Source organism: Passer montanus, unplaced genomic scaffold (genome assembly GCF_014805655.1).
Source record: "Passer montanus isolate IOZ18808 unplaced genomic scaffold, ASM1480565v1 scaffold16, whole genome shotgun sequence".
Lineage (NCBI taxonomy): Eukaryota > Metazoa > Chordata > Aves > Passeriformes > Passeridae > Passer > Passer montanus.
The window spans coordinates 9,581,540-9,601,069 of record NW_024363160.1 but is presented as its reverse complement, the minus strand read 5'-3'; the positions used below and the strand labels follow the sequence as shown (position 1 = coordinate 9,601,069).

Below are 19,530 nucleotides of genomic sequence, written 5' to 3'. Positions count from 1 at the left end.
CATAAATTCACAGAAACTGCAAAGAAGTATCCAGTCAACAGGGTTAACTTGACTGTTTTCTTCCCTTTAAAAAGCTATGGTTGCTTTAGGCAATGGAGCAGGGTGGGGGCTCTGTTTTGTGAGCATGCTTTACAGCAGAAGGTAATCTCAGCTGCACTCAACAGCTATGCATATCATGCATCCATATTTAACCAAAAGGGTATATTCTCTCAGGCAGTTTGACCCTGAAGCTTCTGCTTCCTCAGTTCTGAGTTATTTTCATCAGGTTTAGCTCAGCAGAAGGCCCCCTAGTGACAAAGGACAATCCGGAATTCACCCAAGCCATTTCCAGGCAAGTGTACAAAAATCACATTCTATCATGTTTGCCTCCACACAGATATGTTTGGGAAATAAATAAATTTAAAGGTGAAGAAACAGAGCAGACACCAAACATTCCCCTGCAAGATTAAGACTGGTACAGCAGGTGTGCAGGGTATGGCTTAGTCTTTCACTATGTGTGGCTTTACCACACACACTCACTGATTACATAAAAATCCAGTTATCTTCTAAGCCAAGGGAATAGTGCAGCTGAAATAAACACCACTTTGGTTTAATAGCCTTACCTTACTGAAAAATAAGCTCACACTTCAGCATATTAGAAGACTGGGGGAATGAGAGAGACCACAAGCTGATTGTTTTACAATACCAAGAAACAGCTGTGTCTTGGAATAGGCATTGGGTGTCAAACCCAAGGCAGAGTATCTGACCGAACACAGTTCAGTAGAACACTGGCCCTGGACAAAGGGCAATTTCAACACCAGCAGTAGGAAGACCAGCAGAGAAATAAATAGATCTTTATGTATACTCAGGCAGCATTACCAATGCAAATACTTATTGTTGTAAATAAACCATTTAAATACTTATTTTAAGCCATTTAAATATTTCAACTCTTTCACTTCAGAACTGCTCTTCCCAGGAAAAGATACCCTGAAGTCCTGCAAAGAAAATAATCCTTGTGCAACATTGCTTTGTTCCTGGGTTAAGACAGCTGGGGGATTGGATAAACCCAGGAACTGCAGCTCTGTTTAAATGCCATACTGAAATTCCATCCCAAAGATGATTTGAGTTAAAGAAGGTTGGGAACACTAAACAAAACATGAAAATGCTTAAGATTACTAAGAGAAAAGGATAGTAATAAAAATGAGAAGAGTGATAGACTTTTTATACTCCACCTTCAGGCACAGGATTAGGAGAGTATTTATCCCAACACATGTATGTGTAGCTGGTCTGTCGGGAGATCAATTTTATGCTTGTCTTCTTTTCAGACCAATACATCAGTGCTGTTTTTGAGTAGGAAAAAGCAAGAGAGAATTTTTTCTCATTGTATTCTATGCCTTTGCAAGTAGTCACAGCTAAGGACTATCTAGCAGACTGGGGACTGCTCAGCACAGCAGCTGCTGTGGTGTTCAAAGCAGTATTTACCATCACATGCATCTCCACTAAGAAGAAATGTTGACTGCACATGATAGACAGCACATTAAGCTCCACACACCCTAAAAGGCTTACATTAAGAATGCAAATGCTTCTTTCAAAGCAGTTCAAACAGCATTCCATGTAAATCAACAATGACTACAAGCTAAGAGTTCTTTACAGAAAAATAAGTCTTTAATTTCATATCAGATATCATTTTACACAAGCAATTTCAGTATGACAGTCCATGAAAAACAAATGCATACTCTATGGAAGTTAAGGGGCTCTCAGTGAAGTCAACATAACATAGAAAGTTGTGGTTGAACAAAGCTTCCTATCTGGTTGAACTTCAGCAGCCATCATTGCACAGAGTTAAGTTCCTTTAAAAGGTTTGGTTTAAAATTAGAGTTCATTTAAATGACTGGAGGGAAAGGCACTTAGTATTGCAGTTTCCAAAACATGATTTGTTTGTCTTCCCCTCCTGTAATAACACTGTTGCACTGTTCATTCATCCACATGGATGTTACAGCACCTGGGAAACAAAATCACAAACAAATAAATCCAAATGCAAGTAAGTGTGGTACTTGAGATGACAGAACAGATCTTTTTTTGAGAGGGTTTAGCATAGTCTGAGCATTGGATTACACTGACACCAGATATGCTACAAGGAATTTCAGTAGGGTCCTAGGTAGCTGCTCTTATTTACAGTAAGGATCTCATGCTCCATTGCCTCAGCTCACTTTTGGTACTGGAGGGACATCACTGCTATGCAGAATGCAGATGGCAACTAAGGAAAGTATTCATGGAGAATGAGCTTTTTCACTGTGCCATTTGGAATTTTCATGTTAAAAGTGTATTCACATCTTGTAGCATATGCCTCAGAAGCCCACTTCTGAAAGGTCTCCAACTACAGAATGATCTCTCCACAGCTCAAGTGCCAGTGTAAAACTTACAGCAGGAAGTTAGAAACAACTGTTCTTAGTTAAATAGCCTTAAAAATTTGACTTATAAAAACTAAGGTAGTTTTTCTCTACGCATCCTAGTTGCTGATGTACTGAGATTATATAGATACATTTAATCAGCCTATAAATCCCCATCCAAAACAAGTTTACTAGAGAAGTTGACTTAACGTTGTTAGACTCAGTGTGGACAGACTGTGGCAAAAGATACAGTACAGTCTGTACTAGATCTGAGGGCTAACAGGTAGAAAAATACTGACTTTTGCAATGTTGTGTGAATTAGAAAACTTGAAAGTAATTTCCCTTTGGCCAGTCTTCTACAAAGCAATATTCCTCCATTCTTACTTGAATTCCTAGGAGGCTCCCTTGGACCTACTTCTAATTCTGGTTTTTCAGGTAAAGCTGACATCAGGAACAGCCAGCTGGCTGAGCAGATGACTCCAACTTTTCAGTACTAAAAGAGCTGGAAAATAGGAATCTCACATTCAGTTTGAGAATGGGAATACTTCAGGCATACCTGTATGCCCTTTGATTCTTTCAATAACTTTTCCTCCAAGAAGGTCCCAAACCAGTAATTCACCAGATTGAGATCCTGATAAGATGGTATTTCCATCCCATTTGAAGCACCTGCAAATAAATCTGAAATTAGTTCATGTCAAGCTTTTGCATGATGACAGCCAAACACTTCCAAACTAGGTCAAAAAAGAACTAGAAAGAGATATGAAACCAAAGAAAACTACCTTTTAACACAGTTTTTCTAAAAAGATTATTCCCAAATCTCCCATGTAAAGATTCATGACCCAAACTTGGTTCTGTGACTGCCCTAGACCCAGCCAGGCAGAGTATGAAACATAATCCCGTAACAGAAGAGGGCCCAGTCAGCTATGCATGTGTGTGACATCCCAGTGCTCTTCTCATGAGCCACCACTTTCACTTCTGCCACTTCATGTTCCTGACCATCACTTAAAAAGCAAAGATGACTTTCAGGTAAATAACTAGTGAAAATATATAAGTGAACATGCATATGTAATTATGTATACCCACAAAAAAATGAAGTGTATTCCATGTACAGCTGCTACATTTTTTCTCCAGTAACTGAGTAAGCATTCCATGTGTTTAGCTGATAAACCATATATAACTGTATACTTTTCAGTTGGTGGAGAAAGGTGATTGGTCTTTGATTTTAAATCCAATCTTTTTTTAAGACTATCAAAATAAAAAGAAAACATTAAAACAAAACCTCCACAACAAACCCAAAAAATCAATATTAGTAATGGAGGTGACTCAAGTAAGAAAACTGAACTTGTTAGACACTGCAGTAGCTCAGCTGCTGGAAGAGCTGGTTAGATACAACTGCCATCATCTCTAAGGGACATGAAAGTTGTTGTTGAAAAGGTGTTTACTTAGAGAGCTCTTTTGATTTTGCCCCAGTTTGGAAAGCTTGATCATAATGCACACAACATGCTACAATGTCAGTCTTTGCACTCTAAATGTGATTCAATAGAACAAAATTCCCAGTATTACAGCCCTTCCCACTCTGCTGTCACCAACCATCTCCACCCAGCTGCGTAACCTGCATGTTCTCAGCATTACCTCTGTGGCTCTTCAGTGCTCACAGAAGATACGAGCATTCCAGTTTGTACATCTATTACTTTAAAACAACAGTCCTCCCCTGTGCTCAGTAGATGTCTGCTGTCTGGACAAAAGAAGGAAGCAAATAAAAGAAACAACAACAACAAAAAAGCGTGTTCAGACATTCAGTTCTAGTTGCCAAAGCACTCTGTGATCAGCATGTTGGATGTGACATTGCCTGACCTACTTATCTATAAATAATTTACTGGAAACTAAGTCTCTAAGCAAGCAAAGACAAACAAGATTGGTTTAGAGTCTAGATCACTGGTCTACAGCCTAGCCTGGCCTTGTGTACAATTACATTCTTTACAGAGATGTGTGACAATCCAAAACATCTCACTATCCCCCTTAAAGCAGTAATTCCAATAAGAAAGATATATTACATGGTATTAAGAATAAGATTCCCTTTGAAACTCCCAGCAGTGCATATTAAAAACTGAAATCCAACATACCAGGACTAAAAGCAGCATGAAATACAGTCCCAGAATGATGTGGCAACTGGTGCAACACTGTTGCTGTAGTAACATCCCAAACACTAATGGTACCCTCTTTGGTTCCAGATGCCAGGATGGTATTTGCAGCATTAAGGTCCATTGTATTTACCTAAGAAGTTAAACATCCTGTGATTTCTCCTCTTTTTTCATGTGAGTCATCTTGAGATAGGTTTTAAACATACAAAAAACAAGCCCATTATCCCTAAGAGGATATTTTATTTATTAAAAGCTTTGAATTTAATTCTCAACATACTGAATTAGGTACAAATACGAAAAATCCAAACTATAAAAAGAAAAAAATAGGTCATTTTGAATACATTTTAAAAAGCTTTTGCTTTGCAGAATCAGAAATGCTAAGTAACATTTCAGATTGCTTTTAGTACCAATTCTCTCCATTTAACTGCTAGACTCTACCCTTAAGGGTAAAATTTTTAACTTTTAAAAAACTTCCTACCCATCAGCTGTTTCCAGCTCTCTTAAATGTTATCAGAACAGTTTCAGTACTTGCCAACATTGTGACCTATTAAAAAACTAACTCTTAGGAAGGTTTAGAACACAGTCATTCTAAATGTCTTCTTAGAGTGATGTTAGAGGCTATTAACAAAAGTATAAAGTTACACATTTATGATGCATTGCATACAATGTGTTTGTATATTTACAGTGAAATTCACTAAGATATTTATCATGATAGCATGGTAAATAACTCAGGATTTCTTTTTCATTTGCTTGCCTTACATTAAGAGGAAGCTGTAACAATCAAAACACTTGAAAAAAGATTAATCTGTTTTCAAAACCAAAGAAGCAAACAGAAAACACCCAATCCTTCCTGCCCCCCATAGAAATTCTGTGCATACAAGCTGAGCAAGACAAATTAAGAAACCTCTGTTTACACTGGTGCTTCAGTCCCAAGACATGGACCTTTCAACCCAGGAAGCAGGGAACACTGGTGCAGAACCATCAGAAAGTGAAAACCCCAAAACAAAACACCCCTACACACATTTCCCAAAATACACCCCTCAGCCCCTAACCCAGTCTTTGTGCTTTACCACTAGATCATGATTTAAATAATTAATTTTCTTATTCTCAGATACCCTATCAACATACTTACACTAACATCATGTTCTAGCTGTGCAAGCAGTTCAAAGTGGTGTTTTTTATTGCTCAAGCTCTCTCCAGGAACACAGTGCCACACCTACAACACAGATAGTTATGTTTGTTCAAGGAAGCAGTAATATAACCCCAGATGGGCTCCTTCAGTGCTAAACTCTCACATTACAAGGGAGGGCTGCTTGTGTTCACTGTGGGCCTTGCCTACGTGGCAGAGTACAGCAATGGCATCTGAACTCCTTTAAACAGAGCCACATGGTGAACAAAACTCTGCTGACTCCAGACAGCCAACAAAGCCTACCTAAGAGTGGGTATATCACTGCACTAAATGTGTACTTACCAAAAAAATCACACACAGCAGGCTTTGGCAAAGTTTTTCCTGTCTCTAGCTTCCAAATTATCTTTCCAACTAACTGTAGGCATGCTCTTTAGATTAGCAAGTTCCTGTTCCTCTTAGCTGAAGAATGTAAACTACAAAATTATTAAACATTTTAGAAATCTATTCCACCCAAGAAACACAATTGCTAAAGTCACAAAACATCCCAGTTTCTGCAACAAATACAGTTTGTCTTCAGAATCCTCATTTTTTACAGTAAGTGATAATGAATGAAATTTCCTAAAAAATAACACTTTAGCTCTGAAATAGCTGAGCTAAAGCTAAATAAAGAATAAATTCTGGAAACAAATTTACTGTGATACGAGCCAGGCTATTACTCTAGTATCACAGGTACATCCACCCCAAAGCATTTGGCTGGCTGAATATTACAAAGTGCTGGCTATAAATAGTCATGCAACTGTAACAATCCCATCTACAAACCTTCACAGTGGAATCCCAAGATGCAGAAAATAAGCGCCCATCACGCCAAGAGATCTTGCTGACTGCATCGTCATGGCCCAATAGGACATCTTGCTGTCTTCCAAATGCAATTGAATAAAAATATCTAACAGAAAAAGGTTGCAAAAGCATGACATTTTGTAAAACTTAAGGGTTTTTCCTCTAAATAAAGTAACTATGTTTCTGTAGTTTCTAACAGAAATCTAGTGGGAAAAAATAGAAATGCAGATACTATTTTAAAAATGTGATGATTTTCTGTATCATTATCTAAAACCATAAACATAGTGACCAAGGCACTCCATGCAATTCAGTAAAGTCAACAGGAAGTAAATACACACATATGATTGTCCCATGAAGAACTTATGACAGTGGTATCTCCTGGTAAGATTAGACAAGATGACAAAGCCTGTAAGAAAAAAAAAAAAAGTAATACTCAATTTCTTATCCCAAATCCAATTTAAGTATATTAACATGCTTCTGGAGAACAAGAAGAATTTTAATATTCTATAAAAATAACCTGCAGATGTTAAATGAACACTAATCAAGAAGAACCTTAGAGGCTGGACACTGAACATCAAGAATACTTAATCTCTATTAAATAAAGGTAGTAGAAACATTTAGAAATACATGCAGAACTGATAAATCTTTCCAAAGAAATTGGTGTTTCAAGCACATGGTGTGTAATTCCTCACTCAGAAGTGGGTCAGCTCTTCATCTTGTAAGCTGTTCTAAATTCCAGACACAAATAGCTAACAGAAACTAAAAATACAGATTCTTTTGATGTTTGTTCTCGATCACAGGTACTTATCAGCTCAGGTCTTTCAAAGAACAAATACAACTGTCTAATTCTTACTGCTCTCAACAAGAAATACTATTTACAGATTACTGCTCAGTTATATTTCTGTCACTAGAAATGGCATAGAAAAAACCAACAATCACAGCCCAGTGCTGTGTCATTACTGGTCATGTTTTAGGTCTGTTTGAAAAACAATAAGCTGCTGGACTGTAAACATGACTCCTTTTAGCATTGCTTGAAGTGTTTAGATCAGCACTAAAGCTACAGGGGAGAAGTATAGGAGTATACAAAGCCTCCTCATGAGAAACAGAATTTTGGCTCAGGAGTCAAAGAGCTCCCTTTTCACAGTGCCAAGAAACATTGTTCCCAAGTTTCCATTTGCTGAAGATTAGGAATTGAGTTTCTACCTTCACCTGCTAATGGCAGACCACAGGGTCTTGATCCTGCAACCTGGGGACCTTCTGTCTGGGCAACACATTTGCCATTCTTGTTCCCCCTAGAGATGAGAAATCTGATATATCTTGGTGTCTTGCACCAATAAAAGACTGAATATGGCAACTAGGATTGTATCTTTATAACCCAGGTCTGGCCAAGTGCTCAAGCACAGAAAACAAAATTCAGAATCCCTTTCCCAGCTCTTTTAGGAGCAGGGGGAAAGTGTTGTTTACAAGTTGCTGAGATCATTGCTCATGGAAGAAGGATGGCTCATTTTCACCCAGCACAGATTCCATTCCCTGTTCTTGGTTTTCCTCTGCTGGCTGACTCACAGGCTTCAAACACTTGGGTACAGTAAGGCAATGCTGGATGTGAGCTTGTGGTGGAATTTAAGCTTTGAAATTCTGGTCCCAATGGCAGTTCAAGGTTGCTCAGGAAGACATCACTGCTCATGCCAGACTGTCTACCACAAGCTGTTCCCTGGACAGCAGGGCAACTCAGAACAGAGCCAGTGTAACCATTTAATGCTTCTTCCCCATATTTGCAGAATGTGCTCTGTCTCTCTGGTGGCCTGAGAGAGTATCAATTCACTCTGCTAAATTATTCACACACAATACAACTGTGTAGGCAGGGGAAAGAAAAGAAGCATTGATGGATGCTAAGAGCCATCTCACTGAGCAGCTTTCAGAAGATTCCCAATCATCTCATTCTTATTTTGACAGCAGCCTACCATGTTTGAAAAGGACACACTTCTCTGAATGGTTTTCGAATCTCTGGAAAACATCTTCAAAGTTGAATCTGGGGAGAAGGGACAAAATAGAAGATAAAAGGACAATTTTATATTCTAAAAGCTAATAAATTTGCTCCTGCTTGAGTATCTTACTATGAAAAGCAGACACAGGTTTCTCATAGTCTCTGAGAAACTCTTTATAAGGCTTGTGACTTGGGCCTGCAACTACCCTGTTTTGTACCAGTTACAGATTGTTGTCCACAGTTACCCCATGCTCATCAAACTCTAAGAGAACTCTGGTAACTAAATGGACAAACTTTCATTATTCTCATTACTGAAATTATCTTCCAAGCATAGATAATATTGAAATGCTTGAGTCAAAATCATCTAAAACTGAGCAAATTCATATAGTTAAGCTATTTAATTACATCAGATATACATTTCAGTTTCATGCCATTTTGTTAAAAAAACATTAACCTCCATTCACACTGCAGGTTGTGGCAAATACCTGTGCAATACTTACCCTGGGATGTAGTGAAAACAGAAGACCCATTGCAAGTGACTGCTATTCCAGTAATTGCCCTGTTTAATACAAGTAAGCTTGTGGGTGACTTCATAGGTTTTGAAACTTAACCACCATACTGTAAATAAACTACAGCTGAAATCTGTTATTTGAGCTCTGTAAGAGCTAAGACATTCAAGGAGAGTAAAAACACTACAGTGGTGTGTTATTTGCCTAGAGACAAAAATATACCTTGACATATTATGTGAAACATCACAAGAGGATGCCTATAGTGTTCTGTAAGAACTCCAGCTTCATCAGAAGGGACTTGCCCATGTGAAAAGAAAAATGGTTTCACATTTAGTTTTTCCAATTCTGGAGTAGCTACAAATAGTCAGGAAGCTGTCTGCAAGCAGATACTGAAAACCTCAAGTATCAGGAATTGGAACTTGCACATTTTTTCTCTTTTAATTTGACATTGGCAAAGTCACTACAGGAAGAAATTTAGACAAAGCTTATGTCAGGGAATTAGGAAGCACAGAGCATTCTCTACAGCCAAAGTTCTGTTAACACAGCTCTGTGTCTCATTATTTCTCAGCAGTCTTCAGGAAAAAAAAAAGTAATAAAAATAATCAGAAGCTGAAATTTGAGTCTCTTTTCAGGATCAAGATTTCTCTAATGCTAACAATCTGGTAACAGATTTCTTACTACAAACATTACCTTGTTTTAGGGACATGATAATGTTTTCTGAGATTCGATTACAGTCACCAAGAAAGTAGCTGGACCCAAGGTAGTAAGAAATCCTCCTAACCAGCCCAGTCACTAGGAGAAGAGATGAGGGCAAAGGAAAACCTGTTCTTTAAAATATAGCTGACAATGTTCATTATTAGGTATTTTCAAAGTTCACCTGAGAAGTGCCCCTACTGACTCCTGAATCCCTATGAATCCACCAGAACAGCAGTCTGGTACCTGGATTAACTGAAAACCTATAGCTGGAGACTTGGCAAACTGCTCATGCTTGATGTGTACAGTGGTACAACTCAAGTGTTTAACCTTTCAAATCTGATGGGATGAAGTTGTGTCCTCCTGGCATTATTAAAAAAATAAATGGAAGTCTTTATCTGGCTGCTGTTATCAGTTTTAGAGAAGAGTAATCAATATCTGCTTCAGGTACTAAAATGATAATGAACTTCTACAGATCTAGAGCTAAGGAAAAGCAATAGCAAAAATCAAGCTGACAAATACCTTCTCAGGATTCATAACCCATCATATACTCAAGTTCATCTTGCATAATCAAATCACTAAGTCATCTCCCAAAGAAAAGTATTTACCTTAAACCATATAACCCATCATTCAGACTGATACACAGATCCCCCACCCAATTCAGTGGAAGAATTTTGACTGAAAAGAATAGTACCTACTCTTTGTGAATTTTGCACTGTGTATCTAATTTTAGTTTGGCAATATTGTTCCAGGCAAGTGTTATACTTTCTTCTGTCAAATCTTCAAATGATTCTTCATTTGGAGAAGCTGCAATAAAATGCCACAGTACAGTTCCATCACAAATGGAAAATAAAAAGACATGTTTCAAATACCTAGGTAGCTGACAAATATGAAATTACAGAAATTATGCAGAGCTCCAGCAATAAGATCATTAAACTAATGCAAACAGTGACAAGATCACTAACTTTTTTTCCCCCAAATCTCTTACTGAATTTGCATAGGCTTACAGAGTCAAAAATAGGACTTTTCTCACCAAATTAGTGCTTTTAAACTACAGACTTTATGGCATGTAATTCCAATATGGAAAAAAACAAACAAAAAAGAAAACTTAAAAAACTTTGCTGCAATGTTTTGATGTTCTTTGAAATGTCAAGGGCTTTCCAGATGGAAAAGAACTAAAAAAGCCATTTACTGCTACAATGAAGTATATGCATTTATTATTCTCTTGCATTATGTTAAGAGTGTCACAACTTCATTTCACTGTTGCAAATGTTAAGGGATTAAAAATGCAACAAAATTGAGACAATTAGATGTAGATTATAAAAAGGTCAAACCCAAGAGAAACTGTTGATGAGTGAATTAATGACTTAGGCAGCAAATCTATTTAATACATGACCATTACTATGATCACATACAACTCTCAAAGCTCTTCTTGCCACTGGATGCTACAGGTTGTAGTAGCACTCATTCATTGTCACTCCTCTGCTTAAAATGAAGGCCATCAAATGGTAAGTGAATTGAAGGCAATCAGATGAGAAAAATCTTTCCAAGTGATACCTGGGCTGAATCTTCAGCCCAATTTATAGTTAAATCACTATATACATTATGAAGACAACAGCATCTTAGTTTTGGAGAAGTGGTTTAAGTCCTGCCTTGAATGGCAATTGTAATGCCTGTGAGGGTATTACAATCCTTTTCTAGAAGGAAGTTATTCAATCAACTCCATCCCTACAGTACAGGGGAAGTATAGGGGAAAATATATGTCCTTTCAACTTTTCATTCAAGTCATGGAAAAGGAGAAAAAATTGAGATGCTTAATTTAGAGTTTATTTTGATCAAGCTAATTAACTGATTACCCCTAAGACATTCCTGTTAAAAACCCAAACAAATCTTTGCATCGTTTAGAATGCCTGCAGATATGGTAATTGAAACTGCTGTCACATCAGCTTCAATTCAAGCATCAGGAAAGGCCAGGGATGATTGCCCTCCCACAGCTTCAGAAGCAGGGGTTGAATAGTTCCAGAGGAGACCACTGCAACAGAAGGTAAAATACAGGGCAACACCTGTATTTTGAAATTTGAAACTGGTCTAGTTTTGTTTAAGATTTAGTTCATGGATTTATTTTGAGTTGGTTTGCAGGGAAAGTAGCCAAGAGAGTTGTATAATGAGATCCTGTGGGAGAAAGAAACTACTCAAAATTACAAATCCTTCACATTGTTAGTTTATCTATTAAACATTTACCTGGAGACTCAGCTATGGAAATGCTGTGACTAGATGTTCGAGACAAGCTTTTCAATTTCTGAATTTTCCTTTGAGGATGAGGGGTTGTAAACAATTGTTTTGGCGTCTGTCCAAACTCCAGGATTTGTGTCAGCAGAGCTACTTTTTCATTGGGGTCCATAATACTTTATAAAGCAAGATATATAATTAGGCCAAGGAGACAAGTACTTTTTCCCCCTCCCCTTCCCCAAAAGCATGGAACTATGTGTGCAGTTACTACAGCACTACAGGCCATCATATATTCTTATAGAGCTGATTTATTGCAGACTTACAATCATATAGCAGCTTCGTAACTTTGTTTATGTAAAATAACAATAGTCTCAATGACTGAAAAAATGAAGCACTTGCAGAAAAGCCAGACTGAAGAAATGCTTGAGAAACAGTCTTTCAATGCAAGCTAAAACTGAGAATATGATGCTGTTTCTCTTCATATTTGGGAGTATAAAATGGAAGAGCAACACCATTCATGTACAGAGCCCTTTGAGAGCTGGCAGAGAACCTGGAGAGATACTGAGAAACTTAGCTAACTGCTTTAACAAAAACATTCAGATTCTTGTTAATTACCTGTTTAAATCCACTCCTCCTTCATAAGTTAATGGGTGAAACACTGGAAAAAAAAGTTTATTTGTATAATGTAGATATACACGGCTCATTTTGTTTGTCTTCCTACAAACAGAGCTGCATTTCTACTCACAAATAAACTATTTCAGCAGGCATTAGAGTTTGAGGTCTTACATTTTAATCCTGTTTTTTTTACCTGAAAAAACTTAGAACTTCCAAGAAATTTTCAGAAAGTTTCAGAAGGAATCAGTACTTTCATAGAGGAAGGCTCGCTTACTTAAGGTTCATTAAATACCTACCCCCCAAAAATAAATAAATAAACAGATAAATAAGAAAGCAAGCACAGCTGCATAACTGGATCCTTGGTTAATTTTCAGACAGGGAACAGAAAGTAATAAAGAATGATCAGAAAGATCTGTGTATTCACCTTTCCAGGTGAATTGCCATGACGCAAATGACTTTGAGGCCTCTGCTTAAGAATATTTACTTTGACTAAAGTTCATTCATACACAGATCCTTTCCGACTCTCTTATCTACTTAAATGTCTGCAATTCATTATGCTAATAAAAATCCATACTGCATCAGAAGCAGCACATTATGCATAAAAAGTGCTCTCATTAGTGGTCTCTTTTGAGAGGTAAAAATATAGATGCCATAATTTATATGCTGATTTACTGTATTTAAAGTCTGTGGTACATTGTAATTGACACTTATCCTCACAGTATGACTGGATGCCAAACCCTACATTCTAAAATATAGCCAATCATATGTTAAGGACACGTAGAGAAAGTACACTGGAAAGAAATGAACAGCAGGAAAACAACCCAACATGCCCCAACCAAACAGCAAAAAAACCCCAAAACCAAACAAACCCCAGCAAAACAATCCTTGCTATCTCAGCTATCTTACTCTGGAATTAGAAAGTGCTGAGCACCAAAATGTCACTTATTTCTACCCTCACCACTGTTGTAGGAAGGTTTTCTTTCTAAACTTATTACATCTTTAAGTACAAACTACTTCAACATTTGCTGTTAGTAGAAGTCCTTCAAAAGGATCAGGGTTTTTGGAATAAACACCCTAAAAATCTGATCTGCTACTCTTGTTTTAAAGAGGGCACATCCTTATTGGGTAGTAACATACACAGCTAAAATACCAGACTAATGAATAAGTTAATCATTGGTAATACTATTAGGTGTAAATGAACACATCTTCACAGCAGTAACATAAAAACATCCCCCTGTGTAAGGGGGATCCCCATAGTGGCTAGATACATGTTCAGAGTAAGGTTGCAAACAGTGAAATGTCTCACATGCAGTCACGTGTATGCATAAACCAACCAAGGACAAACCAACACACACTTTTTCCTTCATTCTTGCTCTGAAGACCTGGAGCCCATTAGCCCATTCTTTCCCTTGCCAATTCTCTCAGGGGAGCTTGTTTTGAAATTCTCTAGCTGAAATTACAGTGGAGGAAGGCTAAATACATGTTTATTTGGAGACCCTGCAGGCTTTTGTTTTGAAATTACAGTGGAGGAAGGCTAAATACATGTTTATTTGGAGACCCTGCAGGCTTCCATTTTTAATTGGGAAACACTAATTCCATGCTATATTGCCACACTGTGATGCACAAGCAATTCCCAGCAATGCTACAGAATCATCTTGTCCACCCTCTGAAGCACATCTTCAAAGATGCAAATCACCATGAAGGCAATACTGCCTGACAAATCACTATTTCCAATAAGGGTCAAGCATTCAAAGCACAGTTATGAACACTCAAAACAAAATAAACATTACAGTTATGCTGTGATTTACCATTCCTGCCTAATTGAGGCATCCCCCTTTTTTTTTTGCTAGTTCTAGAAATGTGTATTTACCATTGTGAGCTGCAACTGCTTCACTTCCTTTCTGCTTGTAGCCAAATATGATGTCAATCCATTCATGAAGATGTTCTGATACATACGGACTTTCTAAAGCCTCTTGGCTCTTCTGAAGAAAGTCATCAGGACCTGACAAGACAAAGGTTAATTAAAGGAGAAAATATCCCGTTCAGTATTGGCATCCATCTATCTTCCTCCTCAATCTTAAAAAGTCAGTAAAACACCCCACAGTAAATGTCAATTTTCTTATAAAAATAGAAAGCACCTACTACTTATGTCAGTGCTTTAAAGAAAGAGTTCATTTAGAAGAAACCGGAATGGACATTTTTGAGGAAGAACAATTATTCCAGCCATCTTGAATTAATTAATAATACAAGAAGTTTTAATCTTAAATTAATTAATAATACAAATCAATCTTGAATTAATTAATAATACAAGAACTTTGGTTTGAACCAAAAAAGTATTTAACTTAAAGAAGTTTAATAATACAAGAAGTTTGAGTATTATTACCTGATGCCCAAGGTGGAAGCTCTACATCTTCAACCATCTTTCCACCTTGCCTTTTTCCCAAGTCCAACTTCAAACTATTTACTAGAAAACTAGAATCATTTTCATAAAATTCCGGAATCAACTGGAATTGAAAAAAAGAAACAAAAAAAAAATCAACCAAGTTGTGATATTAGCTTAGCTTTCATCACTTAAACATATCATTCAGTGGAAAGAAAGTTATTAAAGTTCATGTCAAGCCCTAAAGTTGGGCAGCCCTAAAGTTTCCAGGTTTTCCCTACAAGATAGTTCTCTGAGCTAAACTGCTAAATTCAGAATGGCACTTTTTTAACAAGTAATGTGTGACACATGAATCCATAACATCTACGAATATCTTCAGAACTCTCATTGCATAGCTATGTTCTCATTTTTAAGACATCAAGTAATAGTCAAGGCTAAAATCTAGAATAAAATTCAAATTATGACAAATTTCAGAGGTTAAATCAATTATTTAAATACCACCATATCTAACCCTTAACTCTAGACTATTTTTTTAAAGCATCACTGTATTAAATAATGTTTCTTTGATAAAGCAATTCAACAGTATTTGCTATATGACAGTTTATTCTTCTCAACACATTTTACAAGTTAGAATTTCTAAAGGCTCAAAAACCCAAGATACTACTTCTACAATTTAACTCTCTGGATGTAACATTGCAATACAGCCAATCCTTACAAGATTCCAGCAGATAATACATAAAATTTTCTTTTCAGTCTTAATCCACACTCTGGTAATTCCCATTTCCATTAACATTCACAATGATACTTCTGTTAAACTAAAAGCCAGAAGAAAGCAGGCACAGATGAGCAAACATGGAGTTGACATAGGATTAATATACAGTTAATAAAGGGATTCATAAAATGAAGTCATCAGCCTTACAAAAAAACAAAAAAACCAAACCCACACAACTGAAAAGCACAAAGAAAGAACAAAACCAAAAAGCAACAACAAAAAAACCCTAACACACTCCAAACACTCTCAAATCAACAGTAGATGAGAAAGCTAAGCACAGATGAGAAGATTTGAATAATTTTCCAGCCATTTATTTACCTCTTTGAAATCTGTTGCACCATCCAAACAGTTTTTCCAGGTTTCTGCAATGCTAGGTAAGACAGATCAATCACACATTTGTTAAAAAAAATTATTTTTAAGGCTTTGCACTCCCCATGGATGCATATTTGAAAACAAAACCAGCCTAGTTATAGACAAAATGTAAACAAACCTGTTGAACATTCTGTCAGCATGATCAAACTTTCCATTCTGCAGACAGAGCATGTATTCTGGAGCTAAGGAGAAGGAAAAACAGCATCAGCTTGCTCCAAACCTTGTCTGCTTTGGAGGTAACTGTCTGCTCAGAGAGCACATAAAAGGTGTCTTACCAACTCTAACGAGATAAAACAAAACATAACCCGGAGAAGAATAATGGCTTCCATACATGAACTTGGGCTCTGGCATTTCCTGGTAACGTGTCTGCAGCATAGGAAGGAGAAAGAAACGTCTGTTTCAAATCAGCACTGCTGCTTTGCCTCAATACTGAACACATACACACTGTTTCTTTTTGAAGGCACAGATCAGGATCACCCACCCTCAATTTTTCTTCTAATGATAAAATAAACTCTTAAGTTCTAATATCATGCAGCTTTAATCAAAGCAGTAAATCAATATGGCAAAATAGTTGTCATAACTGATCAACCAGAACTATCAGGTTTTCAGTGTTTTTTTCCTCTCTCACTTTAGCATATAACTGCAGTGACTCCAATTCAAAGAAGTGGAAACAAATGCTTCCTTTTTGTCTTTCACATGAAGATTCATAAGAGTATGGAAGAACATATGACTTCCATCAACCTGGGAGATTCCTTCCTGTCTGAAACTCCTATGCATTACTCTAAAACGTATCATAATACAAACAGAATGACTTTTACTGCAGTAACCATGAAGCCAATAACAGTTTGAGGAAAGTCAGATCTTAGAAGGAAGACTTTATTTACTGTTAATGTAAACACAATATTGTTCATATTCTCCTGCCTTCTATTCTCTCCTCACAACCTTAGAAAGCTATATGATTCTGAAATATTTTAATCTTTTAATCAATATAATGGATTTATATTATATTTTATCAATATAATGGAGTAATTCTGTCAGTATGTTTTTCTAGTGTTCCATAAATTATTTTGCAATAATTACCTTTCCACAGAAGACAATAATTTTACACAAATAATTAAAAGCAAAGTAACTGAGGACCTTCTAAGTCTCTAAGTATGTGTTTGACAGCTCATGAAAGGAAAGCCTGCCTACCTTGAGAAACAGAAAAACTTGGTGCACTATTTTAAGTATATAGAATTTTTAAGTTGCTACTCTGACCTCCATGGATCCAAATTTCCTCCCTTTAAAGTACTCTCCCTCAAATGCAATATTTTTCTTAAATGGAAATATTTAAGATTTCTACTACTCTTTCTTATTTCTTTCAAACATGTGTTTTACATTATGCACTTAAATCCATGGGTTTTGAAGTTTCATAAACCCATGTATGTTTATAGCATCTCAGCGCCACCATATATATATATAAATTGGATTTCAGAATATTATTTTAAAAGTAAGGCAAAACTTTCAAAAGTATACACATATGAAAAGGTAGTAAGAGAGAGGAAGTGGATTCAAATAATTTTAAATTAGGTACTGACAAAACCAGTTCTGATGAAATTAAGCTGGAAAATAAATGTGGAATGATTTTAACTATGTTTGCTTCTGATAAAGTTTATAGCTAACTTTTGATAGAATAATTCCTAAGACATGATTCCCAAAGCTTGCTGGACAAAGCTCCTTTTATTGCAAATATGTACAAAGCACAAAATGTTCAGCATATAAATATCAAGATATACATACCAAAAGTCTATCCAGCCTTTCCTTATTCAGGGCACCAACTGGTTTACTAAGGTCACGAAATGTTTCAGGCTTTGTCAGATCTTAAAAAAAAAAAAACAAAACAAATGCTTGGTTATAGACTCCAAGCATTCTACTAGACTTTAATGTACTCTAATCAATATTTAAAAACAAACCGAAACCCCCCCAGCCTATCTAAGCAGCAACAAAGCAAACAAAAGCCAACACAGAACCCCTCCAGTAATTTTCTCCCTCCCTACTAAACTGCAATCCCATAAAGTCTTACTGTAAATAGCTACTCATCTTCCTTCCAAGTATGTATAATCTCAAATCTCTTGATTAAGAACTAATAGTTAATCTATGGGGCAGTTATTACAAGTAGTATCATGTAATCAAGGTGCTGCTACCAAAGGCACAAAAGCAGCTGGTATCATCTTCTTCCTACTCATTAACCATTCTGTCAGGCTACAGTTAAGTCTCACCATACAATCAGATTGAAGTGGTTGAGCAGGTGCTGATGAATACCACAAAATTCCCCTACTCTGCTTCTTGCAGAGGGACACAGTCCTCAAAAGGACAAAATCCCAACACAAACTGCACTAAGACCCTTAATCAAGGAGCCCATTTAGGCACAAGCTTTGTCAGCCTCTTGCATTTAATCTGCAATGCTAAGAATTATAAAAGAACACCTGGATTCTACACATTTCAGTGCATCCAACTTTAAAAAAATGAAAAAAAGTAATTTTACTGCTTCTTTCCCATTTAAAAGAATCACAACATCTTTGAATGCTCAGTACTGCTGATCTGCAAAGCAACTAAGCAGATGTTTGGTACAAATTCAGTATCTGAGGAGTGCAATACTTAACAGAAAAAGGTGAGGTATTTTGTCCCCTAAGCTAAAGGATAGGGGTAAGGCCACAAGAAAACACCAGTAATGCCAGGTTCATTTTGATGTAACATGAAGTTTATGCAGTGTAAAAGTCCCTCTGCCCCATTTCAGGTTGGTCATAATGCACTAACATCCTTTTTCATATACACATACCTAACACTGAACTAGAGTAGTCTGCTATGATCCAAGGAAACACAGGATACTGGGAGAGATCGTTGCAGCTTCTATCAGCCAGGTTGTTGAGATGGAGAAGATACTGGTAATTTGATATATGTCCTCGCTGCCACTGCAACACGTAACTTTCAGCTGTGTGCTCTGCAATATGATTTTCTAAAATAAAATAAAATAAAACATTAAGAGTTGGAGGTTTGGTGTTTAGCCCCTAAATTTTACTGTGATTAACATTGTTCAATAATTAAGGGCACAGTTTCTTAATAGAACAAGTCAGAATTAACTGGCAACTTCATGTTGCCATAGCTACCACACTTCATGTATTTTTTAATATCTCTGCATGTGGGCCTCAACTGCATTTGGCCAAAAAAAAAAATAAAGGAGGAGTGTGGAAATCAAACACAGTAAGAATGGATGCATATTTACATAGGAATGGAAAAATATTTGCAGACCATGAACATCTCTCAGCAATCTGGTAACCTTTAGAATTTCAAGTTTCTAGAAGCAGTTCTGCTTGAGTCAAGAAAAAAATTAAATATATTTTCCTACTGCAACCAAGGACTCCCACTATCAGTAACTTGTGGAAAGAAGTCATGTATGTACATGAACAGGACTTAATTTCAGATCCACCGAAACAGAGTAGAGGAACAGAAAATTGGCCCAC

The 19,530-nt window shown here is 36.7% G+C and overlaps 1 protein-coding gene across 1 annotated transcript in view; it reads right to left on the bottom strand.

Moving 5' to 3' along the window:
* Window positions 1-1,622: 1,622 nt before the first annotated feature.
* The window catches only part of NSMAF (neutral sphingomyelinase activation associated factor), a 39,259-nt gene continuing 21,351 nt past the window's right edge, over window positions 1,623-19,530 (bottom strand). Inside the window, exons 13-31 of the mRNA XM_039702777.1 lie at window positions 18,849-19,025; window positions 17,810-17,889; window positions 16,306-16,396; window positions 16,149-16,212; window positions 15,977-16,028; window positions 14,890-15,010; window positions 14,377-14,508; window positions 12,507-12,549; window positions 11,904-12,067; window positions 10,361-10,469; window positions 8,961-9,019; window positions 8,438-8,505; window positions 6,815-6,882; window positions 6,459-6,582; window positions 5,643-5,726; window positions 4,493-4,643; window positions 4,002-4,104; window positions 2,926-3,035; window positions 1,623-1,981 (exon numbers count right to left, since the gene is read on the bottom strand). Coding sequence (XP_039558711.1) covers window positions 1,887-1,981; window positions 2,926-3,035; window positions 4,002-4,104; window positions 4,493-4,643; window positions 5,643-5,726; window positions 6,459-6,582; window positions 6,815-6,882; window positions 8,438-8,505; window positions 8,961-9,019; window positions 10,361-10,469; window positions 11,904-12,067; window positions 12,507-12,549; window positions 14,377-14,508; window positions 14,890-15,010; window positions 15,977-16,028; window positions 16,149-16,212; window positions 16,306-16,396; window positions 17,810-17,889; window positions 18,849-19,025 — 1,895 coding nt within the window. The 3' untranslated portion in view covers window positions 1,623-1,886. The remainder of the gene's footprint in view (window positions 1,982-2,925; window positions 3,036-4,001; window positions 4,105-4,492; window positions 4,644-5,642; window positions 5,727-6,458; window positions 6,583-6,814; window positions 6,883-8,437; window positions 8,506-8,960; window positions 9,020-10,360; window positions 10,470-11,903; window positions 12,068-12,506; window positions 12,550-14,376; window positions 14,509-14,889; window positions 15,011-15,976; window positions 16,029-16,148; window positions 16,213-16,305; window positions 16,397-17,809; window positions 17,890-18,848; window positions 19,026-19,530) is intronic.